Source organism: Salvia hispanica, chromosome 3, assembly GCF_023119035.1.
Source record: "Salvia hispanica cultivar TCC Black 2014 chromosome 3, UniMelb_Shisp_WGS_1.0, whole genome shotgun sequence".
Lineage (NCBI taxonomy): Eukaryota > Viridiplantae > Streptophyta > Magnoliopsida > Lamiales > Lamiaceae > Salvia > Salvia hispanica.
Window position 1 is genome coordinate 42,789,672 of NC_062967.1, and position 13,871 is coordinate 42,803,542.

General features: G+C 36.5%; 2 protein-coding genes across 2 annotated transcripts; one reads left to right on the plus strand and one right to left on the minus strand.

Annotated features, from left to right (window-relative positions):
• Positions 1-5,275: 5,275 nt before the first annotated feature.
• Positions 5,276-5,899, plus strand: LOC125210233. Its single transcript, XM_048109801.1, has one exon. The coding sequence runs from the start codon at positions 5,276-5,278 to the stop codon at positions 5,897-5,899; it is 624 nt and encodes a 207-aa protein (XP_047965758.1).
• A 6,243-nt stretch (positions 5,900-12,142) lies between these two features.
• On the minus strand, positions 12,143-12,974 carry LOC125216900 (brassinosteroid-responsive RING protein 1-like). Its single transcript, XM_048118686.1, has one exon. It carries the CDS (start codon positions 12,915-12,917, stop codon positions 12,432-12,434), a length of 486 nt encoding a protein of 161 aa, XP_047974643.1. The 5' UTR covers positions 12,918-12,974; the 3' UTR covers positions 12,143-12,431.
• Between the last annotated feature and the right edge of the window lie 897 nt (positions 12,975-13,871).

Here is a 13,871-nt window from a genome sequence, read left to right on the forward strand (position 1 = left end):
TGATAATGCAATTAAAAAATCCTACATACTTCTCGCAAATTGGTGAACGATTCCCCCCAAGTATTCCCCTCAAAATTTCCCCATAAAAAACTATAACTGCTTTATATATTTATAGATTATAGATTATCATTATCATTCCATAAAACAATAATCTTAGTTTCAATATTTTGCTATTTTCACTCTTAAAATATTAAAATACCAATAAAATTATACTCCAATGAAGCTAAATATCAAGTATAATGGTTAATGGTTAATCGTATTTCTCTTTTGACCATTCCAATTAACATGATGCATTTTCTTTATTGTCAAAAGAATAATATTTTTTTATTTCATTTACTTTATCTTATTTCTTTTCGTTTCTTCCTTTTATTTTGTTCTCTCATAATTTAATTACTAAACAACACTAAGAGCATTCGCAATGGTCGGCTAGCGACCGGCTAGCCGATTCGTCACGCTGGCCGATCGGCTAGCCGAACCATTGCAGTCGGCCAGCGCAAAATCGGCGAGCGGATCGGCGTGGGCTCGCCGATCGCTCGTCGCTAGCCGAAACGCTAGCCGCCATTGTGGAGGCCCGATCGGCCAGCGATCGGCGCGCCGATTTTCGTTTTTTTTTTTTTTTTTTTTTTTTTTTTTTTTTTTTTTAAATCATATATAAACGCGATTTTCGTTTCATTTTCATTTGCACCACTTGTTTTAACGAGTTTTCTCTCTCTCTAACTTTACTGTTCAAGAGCATCATCGAGCGATGGATCACGCGGGTGGTAGCGGTAGCGGTAGTGGTGGGGATCCCGAGGAGTACGAACGGAGGATGAACGAGGCTATGGAGGCCTACATGAACCGCGGGATGGAGCGGTACATGCGTATGGTGGAACAGCAGGCGATACCTCGCCCTCCACGAGTTGTCCACCACCGAGCGGTGATTGATCGGGATCACGTAGCTGCACATCAGCGGCTGTACGAGGACTACTTCGCAGAGTACCCGCGGTTTCCCGCCAACATGTTCCGGCGGCGTTTCAGAATGCGCAGGGAGTTGTTTATGCGCATCGTTAGGGCATTGGAGCGTCAATATATGTGTTTCCGCTTCAGGCACGATGCGGCTAGCAGACCCGGCCACACCCCTATCCAAAAGTGCACGGCGGCAATCGGGCAGTTGGCCTACGGAGGCGCGGCAGACATGTGGGATGAGTACCTCCACATCGGTGAGTCGTTAGCCCTGAAATGTCTGAAGGAGTTACGTGGGGGCGTGATCGGCATTTTCGGTGAGCGGTACCTTGAAGCCCTACTCCCGAAGATTGTCGGAATTTGATGCGGATGCACGGGGAGAAGCATGGGTTCCCCGGGATGTTAGGCAGCATAGACTGTATGCATTGGGAGTGGAAGAAGCTGTCCGACTGCCTGGAAGGGGACCTACACGACCGGCTACAAGTCAAAGAACCCCACGATAATCCTCGAGGCCGTAGCTGATTACCGGGCTGTGGATCGGCATGCGTATTTTGGGGTAGCCGGGTCGAACAACGACCTCAACGTCCTGAACTCGTCTCCCCTCTTCAACGAGAAGTGCCAGGGCGTCGGTCCAGCCGTCTCATTTGTGGCCAACGGCAACCGGCATGATATGGGCTACTACTTGGCGGATGGGATATACCCTCGGTGGCCGGTCTTTGTCAAGACGATCCGACAAACAAGTGATGAAAAGAAGGCCTACTTTGCGCAACGACAGGAGTCGGCGCGCAAGGACGTGGAGCGCGCATTTGGTGTGCTCCGGTCTCGATGGGCGGCAATCAAGGGCCCAACGCGTTTGTGGGATGTCGGATGCGTTTCCGAGATAATGTACGCCTGCATTATCTGCACAACATGATCGTCGAAGACGAAGGCGTACAAGCCCGGCTAGTTGGGTCGGTGGCGATGAAGCCGGTCCAAGCCACGGAGCGGCCACCCCTAGTGTACGACGGGGGTACCTCTCGATGAAGCCGGTCGACTCAAGGAATTTGCCGGCATGCGCCAAGTGGATGCTCATATTCAACTCCAAAAGGATATAATTGAAGAGTTGTGGGCACGGAGGACTGCACGACGATAGTTTTTTTCTTTATTATGCATGTACTTTTTTTTATCTATGTAACTTTTTTAAATGCAATTAATGAATTTTCCCGTACACGTGTCTAAATTTAATTCCGTATTTTAATCGTAATTTTAATTCCGTAAATGTAGTATATTTTGAATTGTTTTTATTGCGGCTGGCCTATGGCTGGCCTAAATCTGACGTGGCAGGTGGTTTTTTTAGTGTTGCTGACGTGGCAGATGAGAGAATGGCTGGCCTAAGCACCATTGCGGATGCTCTAACCAAAATCGTTTTCCCAAAAAGCAAATCTTTTGAATTGAAATTTCGCTCTCATTATTCATTTTTCCCACGACCCATATAGTTTATGCTGTAGTTTTTTTGATGATAACGAAACCCAAAATTTGGGAGGCCTCTTATAAAAAAATTCTAGCTTTGCCACTAATCTCATTTACCATATGACAAAGGGGGTGTTATACTTTTTCAAGATTGTATGTGATTATTTACCGTTCAATAATCTTGTACAATGTGATAATTTATTGTTATTTAAATATATAATTTCATATATAAAATAATTTATAAATTTTGAAAGATCCCTCATGTAGTTAATATAATGTTATATAACTATAGTAGCAGGATTGGATAATTTATAAGCTTATATACTATATTAAATTATTTGTGATTTTAGAAATTTCAAGCACAATTAATACAAAGCATCTTTATTTTGTATAAAGTTGAATTTATAAGGTAGAAGAAAACTAAAGTAGCTCTATTAGAAATTAAGGATTGAAACACAATCATTTATTCACACCGCACCTCTGCTGTTTTCGCCTCAGCAGTGGATCATCCACTCACTTGCAGGAATCAATTTAGTCGTGTCACAAAATAGCTATATCAGCTTAAGCCTTAAGTAGATGTAGACTCGGTCATAATCTAACAAAGATAGTGCAATGTTGCATTTAATAAATCTACATTTTTTGCGCATAAATATAGGCAAAGAAGAGAATAAAAGTATATACTGTACTAAAGAATGGAGTTTGGTAGATAGATTAGATTTTGTTTGAGTTTAAATAACATAAGCACACATTGTTTGACTGTTTCAACGTGTCATGAAAACTTGACGCAAGACTTCTTATTTATGTTCAGTTCTATTATTCTATTCAAGCATAGCTCACTTCACTCTATAGTTTTTATCTAATAAATTAATGTGTCTACTTTAGCCTACATTCAGTAGAGGTATCATTTGTTACAAAATTTCAAATATTACAAAATACAATTGTAATTTTTTAAAGTAATAGGAGTACTATGAAGAAACATTTAAAATTAGCAAAATTTGGCATATAATTAAACCACACAACACTTCATTGACAATGACACAACACTTCACATATAATGACCTGAAAAATTGAATTAATGACTTGAGACTTTTCATTTCCTCAATCTTTCTGGTCATATCAGCTACGCGTCACCAATCTTGCAAAAATGAAAAGTAAGAGAATCTCCAATTATCATTTTCTTTTATTAATCTATGTTAATTACAAAACAATTCCAACGATTTGTTTTTGGTTGAAAGGCTCTATCAATCTATTGTTTTTTCATGCTTTATTTTTGGAACCACTTAACTTTTCCTTTTTTTTAATTGATGATGTTTTAAGTATTAAATTGCATATATTATTACTAAAACGATGTTATTTTGTAGTAGAGATTCGAATATATAATCATTGTATTTGTTTGTGCTGATTTAATTTTTAATTTATTTACTTTGTAAATTTAGTTGTGTAACAAATTGTTATTCTCTTTGTCTGCTATAAGTGAGATGTTTTTTAGCACATGATTTTAAAAAATAATACTATTTAAATAATTAAGTGGAGAGAGTAAAATATTAGAGAAAAAAATAGAGTACTGAAAAAGAAAAGAGCAATAGAATGAAAATATTGCCAAAAAGAGAAATAATTCACTTATAGTAGAAGTGAGACATCCTAAGAAGGAAAAATGATTCGTTTATGGTTAGACGAATGAAACATTATTATTTACAATTCTAATTTTTTTGTTTATGAAATGATATTGTTTCATTGATTAATTAACAATACGAAATGATTATGAAAATAAAAATGCAATTATGACACTTGTTTAGGATTAAGGCACATTCTTAGGATCCTATCAATTTTTATGAATAATTACATCATACATAAATAAAATATTTAGTCAATGTTTTAAATTAGTAAAAATAAAATAAATTCAAATATAACATACAATAAATTTAATTAGTGTTTCAAATGGATACATTCCATCTAAATTATTTAACACTTATTTAATTAGTGTTTCAAATTCAAAATTATTCCATATAACATACAATAAATTTAATTAGTGTTCTAAATTTAACTTTTATTATTTTTTACTGCATTCTCTCTCTATATTTCCTAGCAGAATTGGTTTAGTTGATTATGTTGGACTAGTGGTAATTCCTCATCAACTTTTTCATTAGTGAATGCAAACACCTCCATCGGCCACAATACATGGAAATTCTCTATAGCAGTATGTTTAAGACAAATATGTTCATTTTAATTTTGACTTGCTCCTTTCATGTTGTCTTTTATTTGCTTCTTACTTGTTTTAACTAATTAAATTCTACCAGAGAATAGTACACATTGAGCTTGTTACATTTAGATACTGGAAATTTTGTTGCTTCTGTAGCACCTAAGGATGTATTCTAATATTATGGCTAATTCATTCATAAATAGTAAAATTCAAATAAAATAAAACAACAAAGAAAGAAATTAGGAAAACAAGAACAAGACTAATAACACCAATTCAGAAGAACATAATTGAAAGCACATCGCCGGGATCATTTTCATTTAGCACAGTCTAGTTTTCGACAGCAATTAAGAAAAGTAATGGAATTTTTAATTACTGAAGGGAATAATATAAAATAATAAAAAGTTAACAGTGTTAAATGATTTAGACGGAAAGTATAAATTTAAAACACTTATTAAATTTTTTGTACGACAGTGAACTTAGAACCTTTGTACTAATTTGAAACGTTAGTAGAACTCTTTATATGCATGGTGTAATTACATCCAACTTTTACTGTAGTCATATTTAATCCCCTCAACCACATTCACAGTTCACAAAGTATCTAATCTAAAACCCAAAATTGAAAAAGATGATGAACAATTCTGGCCAACCACGTGGCTGCGCCTAGTGAAATGGAGTATTTAACAAATGGCCAAGCCAAGACTTTTCCGTTATATTTATACCCTACTCAAGGTTTTGGATTCAGTTGATGCTAGCTTGCTCACAATGTTTTTCAATTTCCAAATGGAGCAGATCCGAAATTTCACTCTAACCGTTGTTTCAGCTGAAAACCTGGATGACATCCGGAATTTGGGGAGGATGAAGGTTTACGCCGAGGTTTCTCTCAACGCTGAAAAACACACGACCAAGAAAACCAACGTTGACTCACTCGGAGGCGTAAACCCTAGCTGGAATTTCCCTGTGAAATACATGATATGCGAGTCGGCTTTCACCGGAGCTCAGAAACCACTAACGGTGGCGGTAAAACTCTATTGTGCCCGCACACGAGGCCGGAAGTTTCTGGGGCAAGTCGAGATCTCAGCTCAAAGTCTCTTCAACTCTTGGGCTGGGGGTGTTGTAGAGCATGGCTTCGTGGTGGCGGGTGCTCGAGACGCAAGGCTCAACATCAGCTTCAATTTCGAGGAGCCGTGCTTGTTCGAGGAGCCCGTTCAAACACAGGAGTCGGCGGCTTGGAGGAAGAAGGCCGCAATCATGATTGGCCAGATGGTTTTCAAGTACGGGATATGGTTCTTCTTAACCGCTACTATTTAAGTATGTCTGCTTTCTCTCTTTTGTCTCATTGCTTGTGAGAACAATATATCTTATTATAGGGGTATTGCTATGCTTTTCCAGTAAGTTGTGTATTCGATCTGTTTCTTGTGAGTGTGTATGGAAGACTAAAACTCATCTCTTTGCTCATATTGCTATGTGGAGTATGTAATATTCCATCTGTTTCTTGTGATTGAATGTAAGGATAAAAGAGATCTCTATTATAGTATTATTTGTGAACTTTGCAAGTCTAATCGTTATTCAATGTGTTGGCTATTATTGTTCTTAAAGATTTCCTCATCATTCTATACATACCCTTGTTACAAAACTTTAAATTAAGACTTCATTGTAATATGTTTGGTTATCTTTCTTAAAACGTATCAAGGTTCTTTATATAGGCAGAATATGATCCTAATCTAATTCTAATCCTACAAAGTATATGGATATATCCATAAGGCAAAATATCAAAATGTATTGAACATTGCGATACATAACTTGCACAATCTTCAATTTGATAAATAGTTTATGCTTGTATCATAGAGCTTCTTCAATTCATCGTTCATAATTTAAACTTGTACCAATGAGTCATTTCTTTTTCTTTATTGAATGTTTAAATTCATTTCAAAGAGCTCTTCATTCATCCTCGAAAGTTTAGGCCCATTTTGGAGCTTCCATATCTTTAGATTGACTGAACTTAATTGGCAGCCTAAGCTTTATTTTAGTGGGCAATTATCGGCCCATTTTGAACTCAAATTCATGAGCCTGTTGTATTTATTTATTTTCCTTTCTTAAGGCCCCGCTGACATTGGCCCAATTTACTCATTAGAAACGCCTCCTTTCTCTTTTCTCTTTCTCAACGTACTTTTTAAAGATCTATATTTGGAAGTCATGCCAATACCTGAGCCCAATATTTAAGTTGGCTTATTTCAATTTGTGTAGTCATCACCCAAATCATTGCCAAGGAAAATTTCTCATGAGGAATCATCTTCGGACACAAGTTATAAATGTCTCCCGTTAGGTCATCATCATGTTTAGTTCCATTTCAATATACTTCCATGCTTTATCAATTATGTATTAAAATATATAATACTCCTACCATTTTTGTTTTAAAAGAATGAGGTAGTTGTGAGACAAATGGACCCAAATTGGGATTGACCTTGAGAATTAATTTACTGGGCTGAATTAATTGTGAGGCCCAGATCTATTTGTGATGGCCCAATTTTGTGGCCCGTTACTTACATGGGGGTGACCGATTGCTGCCGTGTGGCACCTCCACGAGGATTGCGTCTGCTGACCGTTGGATTGATGGTTGTGTTTGTTTACTGAGATAAACAATACTCTATCTCACTTCTCTCATTATGCGATGTCCAGTCACTCTCTCCCTTCTTTGATCTTCGCCGATCTTCTTCTCCAGTCACTCTCTCCCTCTGGTTTAGTGAGTGAAGAGCGTAGATCCTTCAACCTCTGTGTTGATAGATCGGTTTGACTTGAGATCGAACGGTTGAGTTCCAGATCTGTGTCGATTGGGTGAAGATCTTCGAGGGATTTCTTGTGATCAGAGAGATCTGTGACTCCTAGAGGATTAGGCGGTGATTCAAAGGCGTGGTGGTGATTTCGTGTGGAAGTTGGCCGGTGCGAAGTAGCAATCGGTGGCTCCCTAGGCTTTGGGGTTCGATTGGTCTCACGGTGCTCCATTTTGACTTGTTGGTGAAGATAGGGGAGGTCTTTGGTCCTGTGAAGTTGCGTGTGCAACCTGAGCCAAAATCCTACATCTTCATGACTCTGTCTCCCTTAGTAGCTTACTTAGATCTGTTTTGGATCTAGTTTTTGGTGTTACCAACGTGTGTGGTTAATGTGCAGGGTTATTATAAGTGGTGCCTAGATTCAAGTTAGATTCTGTGGAGAATCTAACTAGTGATAATAGAGCTTTAGCTTGTAATAGATATCTTGATTCTAATCTTTGATTGTAATTGGCCTGTGTTCTTGGGAGATTGAACATGTCTGACTTGCGGTGTAATAAAACAGGTCTCGGTAATCAGTGAATCCCGAATGGTCTCATCCCTACAGTTTTATCAGAGCCACGGGGGGAACATTCGGGCACACCGAGTCGCAAATTAAAAGGAGGTGGGCTCGTCAGAGTAAGACTCGGCCTCTGGTACAGGCCTTGAGGTAAGACGAGTATTCCTTAACGAAGGATACTCGTTCTGGTAAATTGGCTTGGTCCCTAAAACTTTTACAACTTTCTAGTTTTAGGTTTGGGCAATTATTGCTGGTAGTTGTCGCTGGCTGCGACATAGGCTATGTGCTCTTGTTTTCTTGTATAAGTCTAACTAGGATTTTATCGCTTTCAAGTTGCTCTTTCTGTTTTCTTTAAGTTCTTCCGCTGTAAGTGCTTTGGTGTTTTCTAAGGGCCCGTCTGGTAGGCCAAAAAATTATTTTCAGGGGTATGTGGTAAATGGGCTTTTCATGAGTGGGTGGGTAGAGTTGTTAGTTGTTTGGTTGAGCCCAAGAAAGTAGTATAGCCCAATTTGGAGTGTTTGGTTGAATGGGAGTAGGGCTGAAAACAATTTTCTCATACTAAACTACCCCTCTTCGCCTCCTCACATGCCTTCATCCGCCGCCGGCCCGCCACTTCTTCTTCCCCAACACTAAACTAGCACTCTTCATCCCCAATACCACCCTTCATTCTCCGTCTTCGTCCTCTCCACTGCCTCCGTCAGCTTTCTCCGCGACGCTGCTTCTTCCTTCACCTTCCTCCGCCTCCCCTCCCCCAATCTCTCGCCCGGCTCATGATCCTAATCTAATTCTAGTCCTACAAAGTATATGGGCATATCCATAAGGTTAAATACTTAAATCAAAATAAATCTATTCCTATTTTATTGTAACTTAATCGTATCTTCCAATACCCCTATCATGTTAAGTACTTATCGAATATTTCGTTACGCAACCTGTATGATCTTCAATTTGATAAATAGTTTATGACTGTACCAATTCATCCTTCTTCAATTCATCATTCATAGTTTAAACTTGTACCAATGAGTCATTTCTTTTTCTTTATTGAAAGTTTAGATTCGTTTTAAGGAGCTCTTCATTCATCATTGAAAGTGTAGGCTCATTTCAGGAGCTGATAGACTGAACTTAATTGGCAGCCTAAACTTTATTTTAGTGGGCAATTATCGGCCCATTTTGAACTCCAGTTCATGAGCCCATTGTATTTAATTTTTTTCCTTTCTTGAGGCCCACTGACATTGGCCCAATTTACTCATTTGAATTTCCTCATTGCAAAGGAAAATTTCTCATGAGGAATCATCTGCGGACACAAGTTATATATGTCTCTCATTCGGTCATCATCCTGTTTAGTTCAATTTTAACATATTTTTTCTGTTATTTTATATTATGTATTAAAATATGTATTACTCCAGTCATATTTGTTTAAAAGAAGGAGGTAGTGTTTATATTCACCCACTAATATTCATTATTTACCATAAAAATGGGGTTGAAACCTAAAATTAAAATTAAGTTAGCAGAAAACAATTTGTACTATTTTCATATCACACGTTACGAAATGCGATAAATAAATTAAACTGGTTACCTCCCAAATTATTTAACTTTTTAAAGTAACTCTACATTTCTTATAAATAAACTAGTGTAGCAGCAATATATGTGTCGAAATCATTCACTAATATAGTTTATCAACAATAGTCAATAGATACAGTCATAAGTTAGTAATTTGATTATATAATCATTATTTCCAATTAGAAAAGTTGTTGCTCACATTCAACTTTATGTGAATGTCATGTAATATTGCTTCGAAAAATATAACTTTAACTGGCATGTCAAATAATGTCAGAAAACATAAATAAACTGATTTTCTGAAAATTCCTGATCATTACTAATAATATTTCCCAATCATTGAAAATTCAAGAGTTAGATGCAGGAAAATGCAAAATGCAAAAAAAGGCAGATAATTAAACCCACCCGTATTCATGAACTCAGTTCACAAATTTAAATAAATCACGGTTTTTTAACAGAAAATTTATAGGGCCACGTTATGGCTGCAATTTAGTGCCAAACAAACTGGTTTAGTAAAAATTCCGGTTCAAATTTCATAGTTTTACTTTTATTTATGTTCAGTGCTCGTTTGGTAAAAGAGTCGCGATAAGGAGCAAATAAAAAAGTTATTCCATTTGATAGCATAGTTTCATTTCACAGGTAACTGACGTATGAAGTTTGTAAAAAGCAAGAATGACCATTTTATCCTCACCAACTCGTTTTTACGCACGTGACCCAGGCCCTCTAAATAAGCGTTGTTCTAAAATTAACATGATCTCCCTATCGTCGTGGTTAGGAGTTCGTGTTGGAATCAAATTAATGATTCACATGAAATATTATATAAATCATACATGTCGAATATGATAGATAAACATAAAACGAAAGCATATATGGATTCAGATTCTTGGTGTTTGATGTTCTTGATGATTCTGAAGTATGAAAATTAGTCTTTCAAGTGTCAACGCATTCACAAATTCTCTGTAATAAGTGAATTAGTATTATACGTCTGATCAATAGGAATGAGAATCTATTGACCTATCTATAGGTTGCACTTGAGGATCATAACCATGTATTTAGAGAACAAGTCCCTAACTTTATTATAACTCTAATTTCACCCATAGCAAAATTAAAGTTATCCAAAGTAGTATCTGCTCAATAGTCATACTTTTATAGATAATCGTTTTTACCTTGTAACTTGTAAGTTATATAACCTTAGTAGATCACGTAATCGGGTCAATCAATAAATAGTCATAAATATTATACAATCTTTAGACGATTATGTTGGACCATATTAAAATTTCCCAACAATTCTTTTTAGCTCGAATAGGTTGATTTGGTTTAACCTCTCATCATCTGAAAATAGGGTGGTCTTTTTAGGGTGCATCTCTATATCTTCTCGGGTTCCAATTTTCATTTGGATTCCAACTGCTAGCCGCATTTACTTGAGCTACGTAGTTCATATCGCCTTTAGACCCTTAATTCTGGTATTGCTCCTCTTGACCATTTTCCAAATTTGTAAATTAGTCAAATTAGGCAACCGTAATAGATGCACAATAATGCCAAATTTGTAAATTAGTCAAATTAGGCAACCGTAATAGATGCTCTTATCCAGTTATAATATATATTAAATTACCTAATTAGTTAAACTTAAACTTATATCAAAGTGTTATACAATTTAATTACATTTTTTTTGTTTTAACCACATGTATACTGAACGAATCTAACTAATCATGTTCGACTGGGTTTGTGGATTAGGCAAAAAATCATCCAACGAATGGCGGAGTTTGAACCCGTGACCTCATGGTCACCACGTTACAATCTTTATTACTCCATATTATTGACATCTTTACACATATTTAAGAAAAATATTAGATTTCTTGCACCACTCCATCACTTTGTCATTTTTATAAAGGAATATACATAAACTTCTTTACACAATAACATCTTATTATCATTGTTCTGCATCATTATAGATGAGAAAATGATCTCAATTACAACTTGATTAGGATAAGCACAAATAAAATAGAGAGTCATTAAAGAGGAAGGACAATATCCGGCGTAACCGCGCGCTAGATCACTAACTTATTTCTAATTAGGTAGGACCACTTTTATTACCATTATTCAATAACAAATATGCTAAATCACATTACAAAAACACATCCACTAATGTTATTCACTTGGATTGGACCCACATTCACAATTCTTCGTTTCGAAATACAGTCTCTAACCATATTCAGAACTTCTCTATGAAATTGACTATTACTATCCCATGAATATGTTGGTCTCACCTAAGTCACCAACCACCTTTCAATATTACTCCTCCGTCCCCGATTAATTGTCACTCTTTTCTATTTTGGTTTGTCCCCCAATACATTATCACACTTCATTTTTACCATAAAACATATATAAAAAAGTGGGTCTCACATTCTACTAACTTTTTCAACCAACTTTTATTTACATTTATTAAAACACGTGCCTAGTCAAAGAGTGACACTTAATCATGGAAGAAGGGATTATTTTGCATATTAATTACATATTTACATGCATGTGTAAACGTGGTAACCAGTGCTATAATATTTCTATTCATTCACTTAGTTTGTTCAATGCATTATTCTCAGGGCTCACGTGAAAAACATAATTTATACAACTACTATATGATTCTTCAAATCATATCATCCAACAAAGAAACTGATCTTCAAAAAAAAACTTGTGCTTCTTTCATTTCGAAATGCCATAATTTTTCAACTTTTCCTCCATATAATATATACATTTCAAAACAAATGAAGAAAAAAAATACTCACTACGTCGGTAATTACGAGTCCATGTGGGTGCGTCTGCATTCCACTAATTCATTCTACTTACATTTTATTACTACTGCATAAAAATGAGACACATTTTAATTTTATCATCCGCTTTTCTTGTGGTATTTTTAAAATTCGTCTCCAACTCAACTGGGACTCCCAATCGCGGACTGTTGGAATATCTACAAACCAGCCGTAATTAGCGAATAGTCGGCGTAAAGGTGGGAGATGCCGGAGGCAAGCCATATTCGCTCGTCGAATGCCTCCAGCATTTCCTCCGGTATGAACGGCATGCGACAGAGCGGGCACGTCTGCCGATCGTGGTCCATCCACCGATCGACGCAGCTCCGGTGGAATATGTGCCGGCAGTTCCTCAGCCGCCGGATCTCGTCCTCGCCGCCGAATTCGTTCAGGCACACCGCGCAGCTCTCCGGCGAGTCAAGATCCTGCTCCAAATCTGCAAACTTGACCACCGGCAGCAGCTCGCGGATCAGCGCCGCGCTAGAATAATCGGGCGGCGCATACGACGCCGTTTCCGGCTCCAGAAAATTCCCCAGCCGTAAAAAAGATAGCAGAGCGCACACAAATTTCTGCACAAATCCTAATACCATCAGTATATATACCACAAATTTGGGAATTGGATCAGTGTATGCAACTGGAAATCCCATTCTCAAGAATGAAAAAATGAGCGAAATTTGGGTGTTTTTGGTTTCTGTTAGTGCGTGTATTGTGTGAAAAATATTTGGAAGTTGAAATGAAATTTCACTGTGTGTTTATATAGAAATGGAAGGGCTGAAGTGAAATGACGAAAGTGGGCATGGAGTTTTAGTTGTTGTACAATTTTGAACGTGTGCGTGAAGTAATGACGAAAGTGGGCATGGAGTCTTAGTTGTTGTACAATTTTGAACGTGTGCGTGCTTTCATTTATTTTCAGCCCCAAAAATTAAATGATTCATTAATTAGATGTCACTCCAGGTTATAGTTGAGGGACCCTTTTTATAATTCACTTTCTCTATGAAGTGTTTTATTCCAAACATAAAAGACTATGAGTATTAGTAGTATATTTAAATTAAATTAACTCTCTTTTTCGCAGATTGTTAGATTTTATTATGCAATAGGTAGAAGGGCGGGGGAGTTTTATTCTCTCTATTTCAGTATTTGATTTCTAATGTTACAATTATTTACAGAGATACAACATAGACATATTCAATTAGCTATTTAGAACTTATTCAACATAAACTATTGCAAACAAGTATTACGAGTAATATTAAATTATAGGTGTGACTGACTTAGAAAAAAGATGACGCTTTAAAAAGGAGCCAAAAAAGTGATCGTTACAGCACAAAATAAAGTGCAATTATTAACTAGTCAACTTTATTATCGTTATTGTAATATAGAACAAACAGCTAAAAACCAAATTTCTATTGTTTATTCTAAATTCATAATTATTAGAATATCTAGTAGTACAAAGTTTCACTCTTTAGTTGAAAAAACAAAATCATATCCAAGCAGTTGAGTTCATCTCATTTTGTAAATATCTCCACACAAACAAAACAAATTTCTTCTTGATCAGAATCGAGGCGCCAACACTCGAAATTTATATAGACATATAATGAATTAAT

Coding starts and splice junctions, on each gene's coding strand:
- LOC125216900 (XM_048118686.1), bottom strand. CDS start 12,917: ATGGGATTTCCAGTTGCATACACTGATCCAATTCCCAAATTTGTGGTA.
- LOC125210233 (XM_048109801.1), top strand. CDS start 5,276: ATGGCCAAGCCAAGACTTTTCCGTTATATTTATACCCTACTCAAGGTT.